Below are 24,189 nucleotides of genomic sequence, written 5' to 3' on the forward strand. Positions count from 1 at the left end.
GTGAAGTTTTGTTTTGCCCCAGAGCCCAACGTGAATCCTCTGGTTCTCTGCCAGCACAGGTCTGATGACATTATCCTACATATTCATGTTAATACAGCTCCAGTATACAATGTGTGTAAGATGTCTGCTTGGGGCAGATTAATGCTGCCGAACTGCTGATAATATTTAAGCAAAAAAAAAAAAGAAAAAAAAAAACATGACTAAACTTGAATATATGGCCACATTAAACCTTAAACAAACTTGAATGTTAAAATCCAATCTCCGGCAGTCATTGGGTGAAAGGCAGGATACACTCTGGACAGGTTGCCAGTTCATTGCAGTACATCAAGTCAATAAAAAACTTTAATACAGACATTTAGGCTTAATGAATAGTATTTTTAATGTCCTACATAGTTCTATTATAAAAGTTGCACAGTGAAAATAGTTGATAGTAAATGCAGCTTACACAAAGTTGAAAATCATATATGCATATATCTAAAACTTTAATATATAGCAGCTTTTGTCTATTGATAGCACTCAAGGTGTTGAGGGGATCCGTTTTGGTGGCCTTAGAATTTAGAATCGCATCTCTGCTTTTTGCGGATGATGTGGTCCAACTGGCTTCATCTGGTCGTGATCTACAGTTTTCACTGGAGCGGTTCGCAGCCGAGTGTGAAGCAGCCGAGATCAGGATCAGTGCCTCCAAATCCAAGGCCATGGTCTTGAGCTGGAAAAGGGTAAGGTGCTTTCTTCGGGTCGAGGGGGGTATGTCCTGTCCCAAGTGGAGGAGTTTAAATATCTCAGGATCTTGTTCACGATTGAGGGAAAAATGGAGCAGGCGATCGACAGACGGATTGGCGCAGTGTCTGCAGTGAAGCATGTGCTGTACTGGTCTGTCGTGGAGAAGAGAGCTGACTCAAAAAACTAAGCTCTTGATTTACCAGTCAATCTACGTTCCTAACATCAACTATGGTCATGAGCTTTGGGTCATGACCAAAAGAATGAGGTCACAGATGCAAGCGGCCGAAATGAGTTTTATCAGTAGGGTGTCTGGGCTCTCCCTTAAAGATATGGTGAGAAGCTCAGTCATGCATGAGGGACTCGGGGTCGAGCTGCTGCTCTTTCACGTAGAGACGAGCCAGTTGAGGTGTGTTACAGTATGACCAGTAAGGCACAAGGACAAAGGCATATATATAAAAAAATATCTTCTATTTATTTTTCCAAAAGAATCTTAACAAAAAGCTTTCAACAGCAAATCTAAAAAAAATATAGCAAAATGGGCCCAAAAGAAATCAACTAAGGCAAACATAACTCAGGGTAACAAACCAAAAACTGACGTCACACACACAAGGGAATTTATACACAAAGGCTACACAAACAAGGAGGGGTGGGAGAGGAGACAAAGACAAACAATGCATAAACATAAATTATTAATTTAAATTAAAACAGTTTGACTTTAACACAACTATAAAAACAAAATAACCTAACACCAAAAATGTTTTAGCAGTTATGCTATTACTAGAGAGGCAGATTCTTTAACATCCAAGTCCCCTGCTTCTAGCAGCCTGATGGATTGTTCCACTTCCTGGTGTGCCTTTCAACCAATCATCTTCCACCAGCCAGTCCTTCAAACTCAGCAAAACAAACTAGTTACTAATCTTAAATAAACATAATGTGTGCACCCAAATTAGTAAACAACCTAATGCAATAACCACCACCAAAGAAAGTGAAATTCTAAATATATTATACGAAAACATTTAAATAAATACTAACACTGGGGAAAAGATGGAGGAACCTCCACAAGGTGGTTCAGGCAACTGGTTAGGATGCCTCCTGGTCACCTCCCTGGTGAGGTGTTCCAGGCATATCCCACCAGGAGGAGGCCCAGGTTAAGACTCGGGTGGTCTGGAAAAGCTTTGGGATTCCCTTGGAGGAGCTGGCCCAAGTGGTTGGGGAGAGGGAGGTCTGGGCCTCCTTACTTAGTCTGCTACCCCAACTACCTGACCCTGGATAAGCAGAAGAGGGATGGATGGATGTTGTCCATTAACATTTGTAATTGTGTGGGATCAGCAAAATGGCAAGCCCAAATCATCAACTCTCCACCACTGTGCTTGATCATAAAATTATGAATGTGCTAATTTTCTTTACAGTTTTTTGAACTGAGGTTACCTTCAAAGAACAGGGCTTCTCTAAAACATGGCTGCTTTGGTAAATAGTGTAAGATTAAAGCAATAGGAAGAATATTCCTTACAAAATGAAGTCAAACTGTTTTCATTGCTGATTTACTGTTGCATGAGTAATGTTTTGGCAGAGCTTTCCATTCCAGATGTTCACCCTGAATTATTTTAACTGTCACACCTGGTGTATGAAATAAGAGAGTATGAAAGGTTAGACCCCATGCTGTTACGGCCCTGAACGAGCAAATTCAATCAAGGTTCACAGTGATTAGATTAGAAGGTGTGATTCATTCATTCAGCTGTTTATTTCATATTTTTTTGCACACAGGGTAAATATAAGTAGAGTGTTTTGAACTGAAATGAACACATACAGCCTTGAATTTGATCCTTTCAACACACGGTTTCTGAATGCCAACATAGTCTGACCACGAAAAAGCTTCAGCTGTTGAGAAACATCTGATGTTATGCGAAGGTAAAGGCCTTGGCTCTAGGTCAAGGGTCAGCTCTGTCTTAAACAACAATTTTAAAAGAAATCAGGAGTCAAAGAGCTGAAGCTCCCCAACAAAGCCCCTTCACCAGGACCTAAAGATGTTTTGTACTCTGCTTTTAAAAAGATGTTCCTTTTAATGTTTTATTGTGCTGATCTTGACATGATCAGCTGCTCAGATCTGGAGCCCCTCACTGTTTATGTAAGCTGGCCTTAAGAACCAAGGCCTAGTCTCCCTAGTAACTCTCTTAGTATGGCTCCTCCACTTCAGAGGGAGCTCATGATTGGTCTATATTTTTATATCAAATTGCTGGAGATGAACAGCGATGTTTCAGGTGGTGGGTGTGGAACTGAAATCTGTGGCAGTGTGTTAATTCTCAGTGAGACACAATAAACCAGGACAGTGAAAAAATATATTTTTTGTGCTTTTGTGAAGGAACTGATTATGTTAAACCAGGGCCGGCCCTCTAGCTTTGGTAACAATGTGGACTGGCTGCAATCAGCAGTCTGATCATTAGAGCATTCACACACCTGCTATAAACTTATTGCATCTCTGGCAGTGCTGTTTACATTATATGCATGTATAACAGGATACATTTATTGGCCATCTGATTTATTGACCAGTTGATTTCTGCGCGCCGATTTCCTTAATTTTGGGGGATAGTGATCTGCTGATATTTACACGTGAAGCTGATCTTATCACCTAATCTTATCTTCATCAGCAAAGGTTTAAAAATCTGCCTCTGTCCTCTTCTGCTCTGCAGTGAGAGGTGTGACTGACAGACTGGCCCACCAGGTCAGGTCTGCACATTTGCAGTTAACAATATTCACCCCACAGTTGCCAACTCAGTGACTTTCTTGCCAAATTTAGCGACATTTCAGACAAAAAAAAATTGGTATCGTCCAAAATCAAAATCGGCAGGAAAGGCTTTTTAAAGATCAGTAAATGGCCAGAAAACTGCAATTGGTGCAGCCCTACACAAATTCATGACGTTCTAATTAAAAAAAAACTTCTCTTAAGCGTTACTCCAATTGCCAAAAATTTAATTTATAGAAGGTGAGTCTTTCTCCCTTGGAATGTGGATTGGTACGGAACTGATTCTTGCCTTCAAATGATTTTAACAGAAGTTTCAGATAAGTTGATGTAAAAATAATGTTTGTTTTAGCCACAAAATGATTATGCTAAGCAGCAACCAGCATATCCCCAACTACAGCTTAGAGTAGCTCATCCATGTAGCAGCTATGTAGCCTGACATAAAAACATTTGCTAGACATTGAGAAGTTTTAATTATTGTTATCAAATGTTATCAAATATGGCGTTTTGAAGTCAAAAATACCTCAGAAATATACAGACCCAAGCAGGAGAATCAACTCATTTAAAGTTTAAACTCAGTTTCACACAAACACAAAGACCCTACCATAAATGTTTGGCTGTTCAACTGGACCGTTCAAGCTAATTTTCTATTAGCTTTACATTACTTTACCAAGGCATATTTCTATTCTTCCTCTTTCTTTTCTTCCTCCTGAAGGATACGTCCTTTTTGAGACATTGTTTTGCTTACTTAACTTCTGACCGGAGCTTTGGATGTACACTGCTCATGATACCGGCGAAGAGTGCGGTACCTACCGTGGCCACCATGGGCCCCAAAGAGCAGTTAAATTTTTATATTTTTTTTCATTCATTTCATCCATTTTCTTTACACCCTTTTCTTAAACCCTTTACTCCCTTAGTGGGGTCGGGAGGGGTGCTGGTGCCGATCTCCAGGGCCGGGGTCACCCTGGACAGGTCGCCAGTCTGTCGCAGGGCAACACAGAGACACACAAACAACCATGCACACACGCACTCACACCTAGGAACAATTTGGAGAGGCCAATTAACCTGACAGTCATGTTTTTGGACTGTGGGAGGAAACCAGAGAACCCGGAACTGCATGTTCTCTCTGCATGCACAGAGAGAACATGCAGAAAGACCAGGGCCGGGAATCAAACCCAGAAACTTCTTGCTGCAAGGCAACAGCTCTACCAACCAGCCCTTTTTTTCTTTTTTAGCAATAAAATAATGACTTCAACGCTCACGTGGGCAATGACAGTGACACCTGGAGAGGCGTGGTTGGGAGGAACGGCCCCCCCGATATGAACTCGAGTGGTGTTCTGTTGTTGGACTTCTATGCTCGTAATGGATTGTCCATCACGAACACCATGTTCAGGCATAAGGGCGTCCATATGTGCACTTGGCACCAGGACGCCATAGGCCGCAGTTCAATGATTGACTTTGTCATCGTCTCATCGGATTTGCGGCCGTATGTCTTGGACACTCGGCTGAAGAGAGGTGCGGAGCTGTCCACTGACCACTACCTGGTGGTGAGTTGGCTCCGGTGGGGGAGGAAGACGGTCAGACCTGGCAGGCCCAAAAGTGTAGTGAGGGTCTGCTGGGAACGTCTGCCGGAGTCCCCTGTGAGATGGAGCTTCAACTCTCATCTCCGGCAGAACTATGAACATGTTCCGGGGGAGGTGGGGGACATTGAGTCTGAGTGGACCATGTTCCGTACCTACATTGCCGAGGCGGCCTATCGGAGCTGCGGCCGCAAGGTTGTTGGTGCCTGTTGCGGCGGCAACCCTCAAACCCGTTGGTGGACACTGTTTATAGTGGGGATGGTGCGCTGCTGACCTCAACTCGGGACGTTGTGGGCTGGTGGGCGGAATACTTCGAAGACCTCCTCAATCCCACCAACATGCCTTCTGTTGAGGAAGCTGAGCCTGGGGACTCTGGGATGGGCTCTCCAATCTCTGGGGACGAGGTCGCCAAGGTGGTCAAAAAGCTCCTCGGTGGCAGGGCCCCAGGGGTGGATGAGATCCGCCCGGAGTTCCTTAAGGCTGTGAATGTTGCAGGGTTGTATTGGCTTACACGACTCTGCAATATCGCATGGACATCGGGGGCAGTTCCCCTGGATTGGCACACTGGGGTGGTGGTCCCCCTGTTTAAAAAGGGGGACCGGAGGGTGTGCTCCAATTACAGGGGGGTCACACTCTTAAGCCTCCCTGGTAAGGTCTATTCAGGGGTCCTGGAGAGGAGGGTCCATCGGATAGTCGAACCTCGGATTCAGGAAGAGCAGTGTGGTTTTCGTCCTGGTCGTGGAACACTGGACCAGCTCTACACCCTCAGCAGGGTCCTGGAGGGTGCATGGGAGTTCGCCCAACCAGTCTACATGTGTTTTGTGGACTTGGAGAAGGCGTTCGATCGTGTCCCTCGGGAGGCCCTGTGGGGGGTACTCCGGGAGTTTGGGGCACTGGGACCTTTGATACGGGCTGTCAGGTCCCTGTATGACCGGTGTCAGAGTCTGGTCCGCATTGCCGGCAGTAAGTCGGGCTCGTTTCCAGTGTCTGCTGTGAAGCGGGTGCTGTACCGGTCCGTCATGGTGAAGAGAGAGCTGAGCCAAAAAGCGAAGCTCTCGATTTACCGGTCGATCTACGTTCCCACCCTCATCTATGGTCATGAGCTTTGGGTCATGATCGAAAGAACGAGATCACGGGTACAAGCAGCCGAAATGGGTTTCCTCCGAAGGGTGGCTGGATTCTCCCTTAAAAATAGGATGAGAAGCTCTGTCATCCGGGAGGGACTCAGAGTAGAGCCGCTGCTCCTCCACGTCGAGAGGAGCCAGTTGAGGTGGCTCGGGCATCTGGTCATGATGCCTCCCTGGTGAGGTGTTCCGGGCACGTCCCACCGGGAGGAGGCCTCAGGGAAGACCCAGGACACGCTGGAGGGATTATGTCTCTCGGCTGGCCTGGGAACGCCTTGGGATTCCCCCGGAGGTGCTGGAAGAAGTGGCTGGGGAGAGGGAAGTCTGGGCCTCCCTTCTGAAGGCGACCCAACCCCGGATAAGCGGAAGAAAATGGATGGATGGATGGATGGATGTCCTGGATTTAGCACCGTCCACCTTCTCATGTCTGGCCTGCTGAAGAAAAGCTTCCTCACAGCATGATGCTGCCATTTGTATGTCTCCTAACTAATGATGCAGTGTTACCATCACATCACACAATTTGCTAAACACAACCAGGTCATAAACCTGTCTGCCATATTTTAGGTGAAATTACACTTTGGGTTTTTGGATGGGTTGGCTAGTAAGTTACTTTGCTACTGTGTTCTTGCACAGTTTGGTCAGAACTCAAAGACTTGCAGTATTGTGGATAACGTAATGAAGATATAATGGTCTCAGGTTTATAAACCTGGTTTTAATTGCATTGCCACAAGCAGCTTTCATTACTTTATATTTTAGGGTTGATATTGTTCAGTGGACATTTGAACAGTAATGTCAGTGAAAATGACATGATTTCAACTAAGAAAAAACTTGCAGCAGTATTAAAAGTGCTCAGTAATTAACCTCAAGTGAAATGACTAGGACAACAGGAGCAAACCGGCTGGGTCATGGTTTTTCTGTTCCTTGAGAACAAGCTAAAGTGCCTTTCCTGTGTCGCCCTTCCCTGCCTGTCCCTCGTCTCATATTATTTCCTTCTTGGCTCTGATGAAGTCAGGGCCGAATATACTGAGAGAGGGGAAGATGGTGGAGGGGGCAGAAAAGCTTTTTACTGAGCAGGAAAACATTTTTTGGTTATCAAGCTAACACAGGCTACACCCTCTGTTTGTGTTTCCTTCATTTTTCTATTCTCTTCCACCTTTTCCTCCACTTATTTCTAATACATTCCTGGAAAGCATGGAGATGTTTGATAGGAGATCACCCCCCCACCCCCACCTCCCTGCCCTTCTTTCTTATGTGCACTAACAACTGGCATTTTACAAAGCTCCATGAATTCATTTGGTGGAGTCAGACAGGCCTGTTCAATGGAATGTCATTCAAATGTTTAGATGGTCTAACCAGGGGTGCTCAATGCAGCACCAAGAGAGAATAAATAAATAAATTGCACTTCTAGACACTCAAAGTACACAAAAAATTTATTTAAAGGCTAAAAAAGTGGATTTTGCATGATGTGTCCTCTTGAAATCAAAACACAGTGTGTAGTTTATTCAATGCCAGCTTTGTTGTTATGGGGCAGTTTATGACCTTTAAAAGTCTTACATTTTTATTTAATGATCAGAGAATAACCCTCTATGCAGACGACACTCATCTATTTGTACCAAGTTTAATAATTATATTTGCTATACTCTTATACGAGTATAGCACACTATTACATACTTGTTATAACAAGTATAACCAGACGTAATGTCTAATTTGGATATTTTTTCATTCAAACAAATCCCCCTGTTATTCACCTCCATATCTAACAAATTATGTTATTCTAATTTTTTTGTACTTTTGTTGTTTGCAGATGATGAGCTGCTCATTGAGCGAAGCATCTACAAGGGGAAGATTAATCCTAGCGAGGGGAAGCAGCCAGTAGAACATAAAAGCTTCATCGCCACAATTAAATACACCATGCGTGTGCGCTGTGATGAACACTACTATGGCATGAGATGCAACAACGTATGTCGTCCCCGTGACGACTATTTTGGACATTATGTGTGCGACCATTTTGGGAAGAGACATTGTATTGAAGGCTGGGAGGGAGAGGATTGCAAAACAGGTGAGCAGACACAGAAGAATACAGACTAAAAGGCAATAGAGTTGCAAATTAAAAAGATACTTTTAAATTTTGGGACACAAGTCAGTTCAATGAACAAAATTTGAACATAAAAATAAATGAAAAAATTTACGATTGTCTTCACTTCACAGATTTTCTTGTCTTATTAGCAGTTGATGATTTTTATTTTATTTTTTTTAAGAAATTCAAAGGCAGTGGAACAAAAAAAGCAGAGTCATAAGTAGAGCAGCTGGACAGAATAAGAACTACACAGAAATGCTTCCTTAGGTCATTGGTCACATGTCCAAAGTAAGATCTGACTTCCTTGTTTGCCGTTTTGGAAAAAGCTCAGAGGCTGACGGAAGTTCATGTAGAGTGTCACGTCAGAAGAATATGAAGAATGCTTCCAAACTCCTGTCCGTGTTGAACAGCACCCCCAACTCTTTCACAGTTTGTTTCACATCCACTGCAAAAACAACAGCAACTTCATCCCACAAGCAAAGACACAAATGCAGATTTCCAGAGCAATATTGAGGTTTTCTGTGAATTAAAATAGGTAATCAGTAGGAATTTTTCTCAACTCAAAAATATGTTTTCTTTTTTTCTCTCAAAGCTATCTGTAAACAGGGATGTAGCTCGTTACATGGGACCTGCAGCACCCCTGGGGAATGCAAGTAAGTCAGCTCTTTTATGCATGTGTATGTTTGTCCCTTTTTGCTCCTCTGGCCACATGGTGTTGGTGATTTATTCATGTCAGATGATGGATTTAATTCCTACAAGCACATAATAATTTATAATTTATTATGAATGTATTTGTTTTTTGAATTATTCACTCTTTATTATTCACTCTTATACACTGCTCAAAAAATAAAGGGAACACTCAAATAACACATCCTAGATCTGAATGAATGAAATATTATCATTGAATACTTTGTTCTGTACAAAGTTGAATGTGCTGACAACAAAATCACACAAAAATCATCAATGGAAATCAAACCCAGAGCCAACCGCACCAGCATATGGTCTCACAAAGGGGTCTGAGGATCTCATCTCGGTACCTAATGGCAGTCAGGCTACCTCTGGTGAGCACATGGAGGGCTGTGCGGCCCTCCAAAGAAATGCCACCCCACACCATTACTGACCCACTGCCAAACTGGTCATGCTGAAGGATGTTGCAGGCAGCAGACCGCTCTCCACGGCGTCTCCAGACTCTGTCACGTCTGTCACATGTGCTCAGTGTGAACCTGCTTTCATCTGTGAAGAGAACAAGGCGCCAGTGGCGAATTTGCCAATCCTGGTGTTCTCTGGCAAATGCCAAGCGTCCTGCACGGTGTTGGGCTGTGAGCACAACCCCCATCTGTGGACGTCGGTCCCTCATATCATCCTCATGGAGTCGGTTTCTAACCGTTTGTGCAGACACATGCACATTTGTGGCCTGTTGGAGGTCATTTTGCAGGGCTCTGGCAGTGCTCCTCCTTGTTGACCTCGTACGGCCTCCTCCACGTCTCCTGGTGTACTGACCTGTCTCCTGGTAGCGCCTCCAGCCTCTGGACACTACGCTGACAGACACAGCAAACCTTCTTGCCACAGCTCGCATTGATCTGCCATCCTGGATGAGCTGCACTACCTGAGCCACTTGTGTGGGTTGTAGAGTCCGTCTCATGCTACCATGAGTGTGAAAGCACCACCAACATTCAAAACTGACCAAAACATCAGCCAGACAGCATAGGTACTGAGAAGTGGTCTGTGGTCCCCACTTGCAGAACCACTCCTTTATTGAGGGTGTCTTACTAATTGCCAATAATTTCCATCTGTTGTCTATTCCATTTGCACAACAGCAGGGGAAATTGTTTGTCAATCAGTGTTGCTTCCTAAGTGGACAGTTTGATTTCACAGAAGTTTGATTTACTTGGAGTTATATTGTGTTGTTTAAGTGTTCCCTTTATTTTTTGAGCAGTGCTCAAAAATAAAGGGAACACTCAAATAACACAGTACAAAACAAAGTATCTGTACAACTTATATATATATATATCAGGTTTTTTTCTGCCGATACCGATACCGATCACCCCCTGAGGGCTGATCGCCGATACCGATCACCGATACCAATTACATAAATATTATTATTATTATTTTTATCATAAACACTACCGGTTACATTATGTGGAAAAAGGAACCATGAATTCACCTTAATTTAGACAAAAACTTGTTTTTAATAACTTTTTCCAAGAAGAAAACTAAACAAAACAGGCATTCTGCAAATAGTACTGCTATCGGTAATACTATCTTTAACAGACTGATAACATATGAAGGCTCTGAAGAGGCTAAATAATGCAAAGAGCCAAAATAAAACCTCTCAACATTGCCAAAAAAATTCAAGTATAAAACTTAACATTCAAAGGCAAATACAGGTTCCATTACAATAAACAATCCTGAGTTACTGAATGAAAACTTCCTGATAGCATGGCGGCTAGCTGATTACTGCTAGTTCTGAGTGGCTGTTTCTGACTGAGCGGAGTAATTATGCAGAGCAGGGAGGAGATCGATTTTTTCTTTTAGTCTCATGTTAGGACAGGGAAAGTTTTAATATGTATGTAAAATGTATTTTTTTAGGTTAGATGCTGCAGTTTTAAGCAGAGGTTCGGTGTGAGAGTCACTGCCAGGTGGAGCAGAAGCGGCGCTCCATCTGTGAAATATTACTACCTGTAGCGCGTAGCAGCGGTTCAACAGCGAGAGCAGAACCAGCGTCTTACATCGAAGCTCGAAGACTTAAATAATTTTGCGGGTTATTTGTTTAGCTTTCTGACCGTCATGCTCAGCGGTCTGAGTGTTTGTAGCTGTGCGCTGCTTTACCTATCTGATCCTCCATATGTCTTTTTTACTGCAGTGAGCCTCGATGTAGCCAAACTCCATCAAGTATGGCATTGTTTTTATGCCATATTAGATTCGTCGTGTTGATGCATTTTGACGTGCTTCAATTTTCCGCCGCAACACGCAAACTTTCCTAATCACTCAGTGCGTTATAGTTCCATATCGCTTAGGATTTGTTGCTGCGCGTTTGCGCAGTGTGAAGGAAAGAGGAGACCAGCTGCACAGGCAGGCTGCGAAATGAGGTGCAGGTGATCGGTATCGGCAACAACAGCTAATGATCACCGATTATGCTCTTTTTCACGAAAATCGGCCCAATTATGATTGTATGATCGGTGACCGATCGATCGGCACACCTCTAATATATCTATCTATCTATCTATCTATATATATATATATATATATATATATATATATATATATATATATATATATATATTTCTTTTTTTCTCTTTTTACAAACTTTGTATTTATTACGTAAGATGGAGTAGCTTTCAACAAATGAGCAATTTCCCCTTGGGGATCAATACAGTATATTCTATTCTATTCTAATGCTAGATAGACAGTGTCACTCTCTACCTAATCTTGCAAAGTGCCCCTCATGCTCCAAGTGCATCGTTTTGCTGTGCTCTGAGACCCTTGTTCTGCTTCCTGCCATGAAGCTGGCGTCACAGTGACATCAGACAATGGCCGCCATAACTCAAAGAGGTGTATCTTTACTTCCGGTGTGAAACCTTACTAAAAAATTCACGGATACCCCTGAAAAATCCTTGTCTCTCTCTTGCGACCCCATACATATTTTTCTACATCCGACCCCTGACTGCCTATATCATGATGTCAAGTAAAAAAGGAAACATTCATTCAAAGTCAAATGCAGGTTGCATCAAAATAAACAGTCCTGGGTTAATAAATCAAAACTTCCTGAGAACATGGCATTGTTTTCTGCTGGCTCTGATCTTTCTGACTGAGCTGAGTAATTCTGCAGAATGCCAGAAGGAGGCAGAGGAGCTCAATTTTTTTTTTTCAAGAGATTATCTGTCTTATGGGACAGCAAAAAGTTTTACATATTTTGTTTAAGTTGCATACTGCAGCTTTAAGCAGGCGTTCGGTGTGAGACTTCACTGCCAGTGTTCTATCAGATCATCATACGCGCACATTACCAACACTCACCTGGATTAGCATGACGGTCAAAAAGCTAAACAAATAACCCAAAAAAATAATTTAAGTCAACGAGCTAGCGGTGTAAAATGCTGGTTCTGCTCTCGTTGTTGATCCGCCACTACGCGCTACTAGTAGACATACGGAGAACAGTTCAACCTCCACCAGGTGTTCTGTCAGATCAGCATACGCCATCAGATCATCATACGCTTAACACAAACTGACGGGTATATCTATTAGAAAAGTATACGCTGTCATTACCATATGATTTTATTTAATCAGCAACATAGAATTATGACGTAGATCGTCATACACTTTGCTATTAACAGCTGTATGACATCCTGACTTAGCGATTAAGTAGGTTAATGAGTTTTACGCGGTGAAAAGTAGGTGGGTACAGTACGCAATAACCGTTAAAATGTACACTACGTTTGTGTGCTGGCATTCTGCATTCTCTGTAGACAAATACTGGCTAATTATTTGCTTCTAAAGTTGGCATCTGCTTCCTCTTGAGAGTTGGTTTCATATTTTCTGTTGAGTTTGGATTATATTTGATTATCGGTAGTTTAAATTGTAGAATGTCTAACCAGATAAAACATAAACGATTATTTTTTACTAAACAGATTTTTAAAACATAAGTTTGATGTTTAAACCTTTAGTCTATTAGGGAGCATTTGACAGGCTTTCATTGGCATTAGGACTTCCTTAAAATTGGAAAAGCAGAAAAAAGTCAATGAGAACTACTCAAGGAATACTCAAACACTAACTGAATTATTCAATACAGATTCTCTAACACGCATTTTGTCTGCAATATTTTTTTTGTTAAAAATAAACTATATTACGTGTTATTATAATATAAAAACATGAGTAATTATTATATTACAAAAAATCTGGTACCATGTATGTGAAAGCAATACATGGTACCAGATCATCTTATATTGGGAACTGGGTGCATTGTTTCACTCCTGCAAATAGGTCACTAATTGTGTGGACAGATGCTATTAAAGTTGCTTTCTTGACCAAATATATGTCCTTAACGTTGTCCATTTTAAGGTAATATCTTTATTTATCAGAAAGCATAGTCCTCCCATGTCTCTTCTTGCCATTTCTTGAATAAAATACAAAATAGAGGCCGCTAGCAAAATAAATATATTTGTGCTGAAGCACTCAGATATAGGCTATGTAGACTGTAATGATGTATCCAGCTCGCAAAATATGATAATGCACAATACTGATGCAGAAATGACACACAACTAAAGTAAAGGTTTCATAAATTACCATTTGTCATGTTTTAAAGAGTTAGTAGTTGGCCTATAGTTTTCTAGTGAAGATTATTTTTGAGTTTTTATGTTTGTCTAACTGTGTGAACACTGGGCTGCCAGCAGACAAATAAAGGTAACACAGTGCTGAGAGCTTGGAAATGCCAGGACAGCAGTGAGAAGGAGGGGTTAGGGCGTTTTAAAGATGCACATTTGATTTAGTTAAGCACTCATAAATAATGAAGCTGACATTTCTCACTAAAAATGGCCAGAGGATTGGTGGAGAGAGAGGAACACCCAGGAATGTGCCTCAACATGTGATCTGAAGCTTCATGGCTGTGAGGGAAAACACACACAAATTGACTCCTGTGAAAAGAAAGGGGGGGGAAGAGAGGTTCTTTATTATGGATTTCTGGGTCGTTGTTTACATTTATCAAAACAGATGCAGAAAAAGACTCTTGCTATAGAAAACTGAGTTTTCCCAGCTCATGTTCACTTTCCTTAGTTTTTTCTCTCTGAATAATAATTGTTCTAAACTTTTTGCTGCCACTTTCTTTTGATTAATGGGACATCACAAATGACAATCACTCTCTCATATATTATTAAAACATTTTTACATTTTTGTTGGAAATGAATGACACTGATTGTGACTCAAATTTCACATCATAGTCTTATAAAGTACCAAATATATGAGTTTGCTCCCAAGTACACTATAATGACAAAATTATTTGCTCACCCATCCAAATTATGGGAATCAGGTGTTCCAATCACTTTCATGGCCACAGGGGTATAAAATGAATCACCTAGGCATGCAAGTGATTCAAACAGAATGGTTCGCTCTCAGGAGCTCAGTGAATTCCAGTGTGGAACTGTGATAGGATGTCACCTATGCAACAAATCCAGTCGGGAAATTTTCTTGCTCCTAAATATTCCGCAGTCAACTGTCAGCTATATTATAAGAAAATGGAAGTGTTTGGGAACGACAGCAACTCAGCCACCAAGTGGTAGGCCAAGAAAACTGACGGAGTGGGACCAGCAGATGCTGAAGCACATAGAGCGAAGAGGTCACGAACTTTCTGCAGAGTCAGTCACTACAGACCTCCAAACTTCATGTGGCCTTCAGATTAGCCCAAGAACAGTGCACAGAGAGCTTCATGTAATGGGTTTCCATGGTAACCAGCTGCATCCAAGCCAAACATCATCAAGGACATTGCAAAGCGTCGGATGCAGTGGTGTAAAGCCGCCGCCACTGGACTCTAGAGCAGTGGAGGCGCTTTCTCTGGAGTGATGAATTGCGCTTCTCCATCTGGCAATCTGATGGACAAGTCTGGGTTTGGTGGTTGCAAGGAGAACGATACTGGTCTGATTGTATTGTGCTAAGTGTAAAGTTTGAAGAGGGGATCATGGTGTATGGTTGTTTTTCAGGAGCTCGACATGGCCCCTTAGCTTCAGTGAAAGGAACTCTAAATGCTTCAGCATACCAAGACATTTGGACAATTCCATCTTCCCATCTTTGTGGGAACAATTTGGGTCTAGGCTCTTCCTCTTCCAACATGACTGTGCACCAGAGCACAAAGCAAGATCTGTAAAGACATGGATGGAAAGTCTGGTGTGGATGAACTTGAATGGTCTGCACACATTCCTGACCTCAACCCACCTTTGGGATGAATTAGTGTGGAGACTGAGAGCCAGGCCTTCTACTAGTCCAACATCAGTATGTGACCTCACAAATGCACTTCTGGAAGAATGGTCAGAAATCCCCATAAACACTCCTAAACCTTGTGGACAGCCTTCCCAGCAGAGTTGAAGCTGTTCTAGCTGCAAAGGGTGGACCAACATCATATTGAACCCTATGGAATGAGATGTGACTTATATGTGCTCATATGTTGGTCATATGTGAGTCAAGGCAGGTAAGCCAATACTTTTGGCAATAAAGTGTACTAACATGATGATAGTGTGAAGCTTTATTAATGATGATATCATCATCAATAACAACATTCAGGGACAACAGCCTGTCCCTGATTGTAGATCTGTCACAAGATGTTGCTGATTGGGTTTTAACAGCTTACCCGTCATGAAATGAAACAGCGCTTTGTTAGACATGCTTAAGAGTCACAAGATGTATTGTGGCATTTAGCTACAAAATACTAAACAACAATGGAAAAGTCAAATTTTTTCTCTAAAATATACTTAGTAGAAATATGTGGCAGTTTTTTGTCAACATTTAATAGAACAGGTAAAGAGATCTTGAATCAGTAGTCAGATTATTCAAAGCTTGATAAAAAGTTGAAATGGACCAGCTGTTTTGTGAGGTGACTGATAACTTTCAGTAAACAGTAATGACATTGTTCTTATAGATGGAAAAACCTAAACAAACTGGTAAAAACAGTTAGAGAATGGAAGAAATATCCGCTCACTATCTTTCACATTTGATTTAGTTAATGCGCATGCGCAGGCATGCGTACTCACTGCATGTATGCTATTCTGACAGCGTATAATGATCCGATAAAACACCCCTCTACCTATGCTTCTGCCCACCTGGGTGTAGTGTTTCTAAGGGGCTGCCATTGTGGCCAGCCAAGGTATTTTAGGCTCTGGCAGCCCCAGGGGCCTCTTTTGTTGATGGGACAGTGACAGGGCTCATGGCTTATGCCACCCTTTGGCTTGTGGCCACCTAAAACATTTTCTATACCCTCCCACACTGCAGTAGACACTCTCCACACCAACAGCACTCCTGCACGGGCTGACAGTAAGCAGCGTACTGACCACAGAGCTGGACTAAACCTCTCTCAGCAGAGCCTCCTCTCACTTTTGGCTCTGTTCCACATTCTCTGACATTAAAAAAATGAACTCAGCAAATTGTTGCTAGATGAAGCTATGCCCAAGTATGAGTTTTAATTTAAAACATAACATTGTTTAATAAGTTTAATTAAAAATTTTTACTTGTTAAAGTAACATAAATTGCTTTTATAAATACAAAATAACAGGGCTGCATGAATTCAACAACCCAATCTGTTCCTTTACAAAGTCCCATATCATAATGTGTTAAGAAGACATGCTCAGAAGCTCACTCTGAAGTAAATTTAGTGGTACAACTGTTTTTAAGAAGATATTTTTGGTGCAGATATTATGAATAGGGATGTTCCAATCAGGTGGCAAAATGGGAAAAAATTATCTAGCAATAAATTCACCTAATTTAGACATAAAACATGCAAAATAGTTGCAGACACAATGCAGCAGCTACTCAGTCAAAAGGACAACTGAAAAACCTGCAAGCAGTATTTAACCGTACTCAATACCCTAAATTATACACGAGTCAAATAAATCTAACAACACTGCCTATGTCATGATGTCAAGTAAAAAAGAAACATTCATTCAAAGTCAAATGCAGGTTTAATCAAAATAAACAGACCTGAGTTACTAAATCAAAACTTCCTGAGAACATGGCATTGTTTTTCGCCGGCTCTGATCTTTCTGACTGAGCTGAGTAATTCTGCAGAATGCCAGAAGGAGGCAGAGGAGCTCGATTTCTTTTTAGAGATTATCTGTTATGGGACAGCAAAAGTTTTAAATATGTTGTTTAAGTTATATGCTGCAGATGAGTGAATTCAAGCAGGCGTTCAGTGTGAGAGTTCACTGCCGGATGGGGGTTGAACGGCTCTCTATATGTCTACTGTAGCATAGACAGTAAACATACCGTTGTTGTTGATCAGCATAGTGGCTGATCAACAACGAGCAGTTTTACACCGCTAGCACGTTGACTTAAATTATTTTTTGGGTTATTTGTGTAGCTTTCTGACCATCATGCTATCATGCATCATGACCATCATGGGTAAGTGTTGGTAGTGTGCGCTGCTTTACCTGCTGTCTGTTCACTTTTTTCCTGCAGTGAGCTCAATGTAGCCATGCTCTGTCAAGTGTTTGTTAAATGTCATATTAGACTGGTTATGTCGATGCCTTTTGACGTGCTTCTAGGGCTGGGGGATATGAGGAAAATCTAATATCCTGATATATTTTTGCTATATCACAATAGACGATATATATCACAATATTCTTAACTGAACTCCAATGTTATTTTAAACTATAGACCCTTTGCAGCATGATGTCACCCACGCAAGTTCCTGCTCCCATTTCCCTGCTAGACTGAAATGTAAGCTCATATAAAAAGGGATGCAGTATTTTGCTATTAACTTCTTACACTATGACTAGATGGTAGAAGGTGAGAAATAAATTTTAACTAAGAAAAATAGCGAGGGAGAGGGAAGTAGGTCAGTTATGCTTGACTTTGACAAACATAAATAGATGTGCTGTGGAATAAGGTGTGTTTTGGTTCAGCTTCAAAATAAAAAAGGCAACCTACACACAAACTGACAGATCATAAGTGAAGCAGACCTTTAAATTAGCTAATCAACCACCGCTGTGTTACTTTGGCTAATAGCGGTGGCTAATCATACCACCGCAATCACTCATTTATAATAGCAAAATACACATCAAGCCTAAAAACCCTAAACTGTAACGAACTGAATGTTCTGTTCTATGTAGGGGTAACGTTTGAGTGTTTTAGGTGCTGAATCCTGATACATAAAGTTGAGTTGTTGCTAGTTGCTATGGCAACGAGTCTGCGTAAAAGAATAGTTTGATGGGGATGAGTGAAGGGAGCGGGGGGACGATAAATTTGCTGTACAACCTTTTGTGGCAATAGTTTTATAACATGTTTCGCAAATTACCTCATTTTGTTTGACATCCTCCATATAAAATCCAAACTACTGCCGAATTATTGATGGAGCCCTGTTTCTTTTCGGAACTAGACGAGTACATCTGATTCCTCTTCAGTTACCATCTTATTCACGGCTCGCCTCAAACTCTCGCTGTCAACATGTTGTTTGTTTACTCAGCGCAGGTGATTGGTAGAAAATTTTCAGGTTGGGAGATGGGAGGCACTAGTGATGCATTCATAGGGTGTCGGATAAACCATACATATTGGAGATTAATTGGAGCGCATTTATTGCCCAGCGCTCTGCGCTTGTTTCTGCCTAACGCATCTACTCTTTAATTTATTTCCTCCTTCAACAGTCAGCTGCTATTCCTCTACTTAAACTACAATAAGTAGATCACACATTCTCTTTAGTTTTTCTCTGTGTGCTGCAAACTCATTAAACGTAAACTCATTAGAAGCCCGAGCCACCATCAGACAAATAATTCTGGTCCGACCCGAACTATTTTTACCTGTCAAATTACTTGTCAAAACATATTAACATAGACTATTTAGCCGCATTTTTATGAGGTTTAGTTAATATTCACCTAATTGAATCTTCCATCACACATAAAGCAGATAAATGCATCTAACTTTTTCTCCGTAGTGACACAAACCGAGGCTCCAATAACTTATAATAAATGAAATTAAGAAATTCCACTTCAATTACATCACTTCACTCGCTGAAGTATATGTATATCAACTAGATAGATGTGCACACACATATTTAAAATTTGCCCCCCCCCAGAGGTAGTCCTGGCCTCCCCTTGGCCCCCCCAACTTTAAAAGTCTAGCTCCGCCACTGTGTACCACGTGATTTGTGTGTACTTTTTCCAACATGTATAGGCATAGGAGAAGGTTTATTTTATTTTTAAGTTTTACAAATCAAGTATTACACACACATAGATATTTTTACACACACACAAATCTTTTTACACGCGCACAAATCCTCTTACGCACGCACAAATCCTGTTACGCACAAACAAAACATTTTACACACACACAAATCTAAAGTCCAAGCAATAACGTGACTTACGCGTCTGTTGTCACCCATCGCCTCCCCCTTTACTCGCACGCGGAGCTCCAAGACATGCGCAGTGGTTTCCTCTGAGCGGGAGAAGATGTCTGTCTAATCTTCAGTAATGTAAAAGCGCTGTATAAACCATAAGATATGGCGACAAGTAAAATCAGCAGCGCTTCGCTTTCACAGACGGTGGGACTTCGTCCAACTTTTATCGTCACTTGGAAGGAAAGCTTAAAGAAAGGTAAGCTCCGTGGACGTGATACTAGCAAAGCTAGCTGTACTGAGACACATGTTGTATCTGCGATGAAATAAAGTTGTCACTCATGCGCTGAATTATTGTGTGGAGGTGTTGACTGAGGTCTCGCAAATGTGGGACAACGCTGTGACCAAAGTTTGCAATATAGTAATATGACATTCAGGAACGATCTGATTCTTCTGGACGGATCTTTACTAAGGTTGATAGGACTGAAGCCTCACTGAGAGCCACTCTTTGTTCTTGTTATGCTCTGCGTACACTGCAGTAGTTATTATTTTATTTAGCTACTGTTTTAATTAAACAGTAGCTAAATACTAAATAAATAAATACATAGAAATATTTATTTATTTATTTAATTGGTGAATAAATAAAACAAGAACGTAAGAAGGCAGAACATGCTCATTGTTCTTTGTTTTTGTCACCTGGCATGGTGGCAGACGTTGCAGCAGGAGGGAGGATGAGAACAGTCACCTCCTTCTGCTTGGTTACTTCTTGCTTATTGGACAGTGTTCATAGTTTAGCGTTGTTTACCATTAATTGCTATATTAAACGGTTCAGATAGTTGTGGTTTCTGACATTGGCAATATATGCAACCGCCCAGGGCGTTATTTTTTTTAGGGATGGCAGGAGACCTCTGCGGATTGAAGAAGAGTTTGAATTGATACTGGTTAAATATATTTCAGCTCTAAGTATTTAATATCTAGGTGTTTTTATGGGAATGTGGATCTTTCAGATCAATTTGAGAAGCAATTTTAATAACTTAATTTTATCGTATCATGTAGCACGGGGTGCTGGTCTTGGTCTTGATTTGGCAGTACTTTTTTATTTTTACTTAAGTAAAATGTTAATGTGGTACTTTTACTTTTACTTGAGTACATTTTTGTCTGTGTATTTGTACTTTTACTTAAGTAAATTTTTTTGAGTACTTTCTCCACCACTTCACACGACATTGCTTAAGATTTACTGCTGCGCAGTGTGAATAAAGTAAGCTGCGAAGTGAGATGCAGGTGATCGGTTTTGGTGATCAGCAACAAGAGACACTGTTCAGCGATCACCAATCATATACTTTTTTACGGAAATAGGCCAATTGTGATCAGTGACCAATCGATCGGCACACCTCTAATATGAATATATTATTGGTTGAGGTTTTTGAGAAAAAATCCTAGAGGAGTCTTGTAACTAGATTGTTTTTCAGAAACACAAAAGAGCAGTTACACCTCTTCAAATTCTTAAGAACAAGACACAAATTGTATTCGAGTCAAACTTAAAAAAAAAACTTAAATTTAAAGTTTTGCCCCAAATGATCCAAAACAAATGGTGCAAAACAAATTCACATACCTGAGTCAGAAAAAGTTACTTGTGAAAATGTGTTGCTGGTGTACTATGTTGTCAAATTCTAGTGAAAGTCACCAGCCATTTCCTTCTGTCATCAGTAGATAACTGCAGTATTTTGCATGTTCACCATTAGAGATGTGCCAATCAGGTTTTTTCCTGCCGATTCCGATCACCTATACCGATCACATAATTATTTTTATTTTTTTTAATCATAAGCACTACCGGTTACATTATATGAAAAAAGGAACCATAAATTTACCTTAATTTAGACAAAAACAAAACAGGCATTGTGGAAATTGTACTGCTATCGATAATACTATCTTTAACAGACTGAAAAGATATGAAGGCTCTGAAGTGGCTGAATAATAATAATAAGAGTCAAAATAAAACCTCTCAACATTGCCAAAAAATTCAAGTATAAACCTTAACATTCAAAGGAAAATACAGGATCCATTACAATAAACAATCCTGAGTTACTGAATGAAAACTTCCTGATAGCATGGCGGCTAGCTGATTACTGCTAGTTCTGAGTGGCTGTTTCTGACTGAGCAGATTAATTATGCAGAACAGAGAGATCATCGATTATTTTTTCAGAGATTATCTGTCTCATGTTAGGAGAGCAAAAGTTTTAATACGTATGTAAAATGTATTTTTTAAGTTAGATGCTGCAGCTTTAAGCAGAGGTTTGGTGTGAGAGTCACTACCAGGTGGAGCAGAAGCGGTGCTCCGTCTGAAGTATTACTACCTGTAGCGCGTAGCAGCGGTTCAACAACAAGAGCAGAACCAGCGTCTTACATCGCAGCTCGAAGACTTAAATAATTTTCTGGGTTATTTGTTTAGCTTTCTGACCGTCATGCTAATCCGGGTGAGTGTTTGTAGCTGTGCGCTGCTTTACCTGGTATCTGATCCTCCATATGTCTTTTTAATTGCAGTGAGCCTCGATGTAGCCAAACTCCGTCAAGTATGGCATTGTTTTTATGCCATATTAGATTCGTCGTGTAGATGCATTTTGACGTGCTTCACTCCACATGCTTCAATTTTCCGCTGGAACACGCAAACTTCCCTAATCACTCAGTGTGTTATAGTTCCATATTGCTTAGGATTTGTTGCTGCGCGTTTGCGCAGTGTGAAGGAAAGAGGAGACCAGCTGCACAGGCAGGCTGCAAAATGAAATGCAGGTGATCGGTTTGTGTGATCGGCAACAAGGGACCGTGATCGGTGATCACGGATCATACACTTTTTCACGGAAATCGGCCGATTGTGATCGGTGGCCGATCGATCGGCACACCTCTATTCACCATGTGTTAGTTTGTGTTAAACCATCCAGCAGAGTAAACAGAAATGAGAAAGATAGTCATCATGAACACCTGTGCAGGGTTTCCTTCAGTGTATTATAGGCCTGGCGGCCCGCCATGCTTTACTAGCACCACTGCCAGGCTAAGCCTTTCTTGTTTTTTTGGGGTTTCTTTTAGGAAAATAACATTTAAAAATCACCTTTTTTTAAGCCGGATTGCAAGTGTTTCTGTTGCTCCGAGCGTTTCACTATCAGAGCAGATTTATTCCTCAAAGATATGTTTATAGAAGATATGTTTATAGTTAATGCATTTAAAGCCGGACCAATCACACCGCTGGGCCTCTGCGCGTTGCCTCGCGTGCTGCAGCAGCTGGATGTCTAAAGTTAACCTCAGCGCAGATCCCACGCTCAGGCACGGGGTGCTTGAGCACCTGCCCCTTTTGCTCCTTGCACCCAAGTGCCCTTTTGGTCAATTTTTATTTTTTTTTGGTATTATTATTTTCTAAGCCCTCTTCTGACACATAAAAACATGTGCTAAAATTATTTGCTTTTTTGTTTCTTTTTTGTATAACATAATAAGCTGGTCACCTTGTTACCTTTGACCTTTTGCCAGTGACGCATGGCGCAGTTGCCTCTCGCGCAGTGAAATAAGGCGCTCAACGTAGCAAACGTTCTAGATTACAGAACAGTTTTTGGTGAATAAAGTGGAGTAGACTTGCTACTTGTCAAATGACGGAAAACTTAGAAGTATCGTTTCTGCTTCAGCTCGGAGTCGCGGTTTAAGCAGAGAGGTAATGAAATACAACAGACACTGACAGGCCTCTGCGTCTGCCTTTCTCTGAAGAACTACTGAGCGGGAGGAGACAACCAGGTGAGGAGAAACTGTTCTTATCTATCGATTCAGTATTTTTACCATACAGACATTAGGCTTTTGTTATTGTGCTATTAGCTAGCTGATAGCTAACGACTTTGCTAGCAAAGCAAGATAACTAAAAAGCTTCTCCCCTATATCTTTAATGATAGCGGTCATTCTTTAGTATTGCTTATGCAATAGGGGCACATCGCCCATCCAAAACCGATCATCTCCATAATGGATACATGTCTAATTTCCTTTGCTGCACAATGTACATTTCATTTATTCCAGCGTTAGGTAAATGTATCTTGAAGGAGAATAACACTTGAATAAAAGTCCAACAAGGATATTCATTTAGAATTAAAAAAATAACTCGATCTGGACACAGGCTGACAACTATGGATATTTACATCAACCCCCTGTGAGGTATTATGATTAGTTATGAGGAGTTATTGATTAAGGTAAGAGTTTAAACCCACCACGTTAGCTCTGGTTGCGCAGCTCTACGTGAACCGCAGGAATAACTTGTAGATGCGCTTTCAGAGGTGCTTTGAGCAGCGGTGAGAATGATGTATATTTGTGAACAAAACATTACATCTCATGCAGTGTTTGGCCCTGTCTTCTCTGTAAAGTTTAGGTCTGTGTTCCCGGTTAGCTGGTGCGTTAGTGGTTAACGACCCAGTGCTAATCACTCATTGTGCAGGTTTAACCCGGTGAGGAGCTTTCGCGCTCTCCTCGCAGTCACGCATCACGCTGATTTTATATTATTTTATTATTATTACTAGTATTAATTTTCCGGTTACACTAAGCACCAAACCGTATCAAATGTTTTGCCCACTTAGTCAGACAGAGAGTTTCTGAAAAACTTGTCCAGAAACTCGACCAACCAAAATAGTTTCTGTGTCCCCTTGTTAAAAACTCAACAGACACGAAATGAAAGCGCTACTAAAGCCACATTAGCAGCATTGAATTAAATCTCCCATTTGTTGCGCATCTCTGCGCAGTGCAGCGGATTTCCACATCATGCAGGGCCGGTCCAAGGGTGTACGAGGCCTGGAGCAGAATATGACTTAGGGGCCCTTTTTTGTTGCTAAAAACATCAGCACCTCTAACAGCTTCTGTCTTAGATTTAGTGAAATCTAGGACAGGGGGAGTAGTTTAACTGGCAAACCTAA

At 41.3% G+C, this 24,189-nt stretch overlaps 1 protein-coding gene across 5 annotated transcripts in view; it reads left to right on the top strand.

Annotated features, from left to right (window-relative positions):
• Positions 1-24,189, top strand: part of LOC103458084 (protein jagged-2-like) — a 103,399-nt gene that overhangs the window by 40,644 nt on the left and 38,566 nt on the right. For all 5 annotated transcript variants that reach the window (XM_081602893.1, XM_081602891.1, XM_008398653.3 and 2 more), the window contains exons 4-5: positions 7,966-8,220; positions 8,831-8,891. In XM_081602893.1, coding sequence (XP_081459019.1) covers positions 7,966-8,220; positions 8,831-8,891 — 316 coding nt within the window. The remainder of the gene's footprint in view (positions 1-7,965; positions 8,221-8,830; positions 8,892-24,189) is intronic.

This window comes from Poecilia reticulata, chromosome 22 (genome assembly GCF_904066995.2).
Source record: "Poecilia reticulata chromosome 22, P_reticulata-male-v2, whole genome shotgun sequence".
Classification (NCBI taxonomy): domain Eukaryota; kingdom Metazoa; phylum Chordata; class Actinopteri; order Cyprinodontiformes; family Poeciliidae; genus Poecilia; species Poecilia reticulata.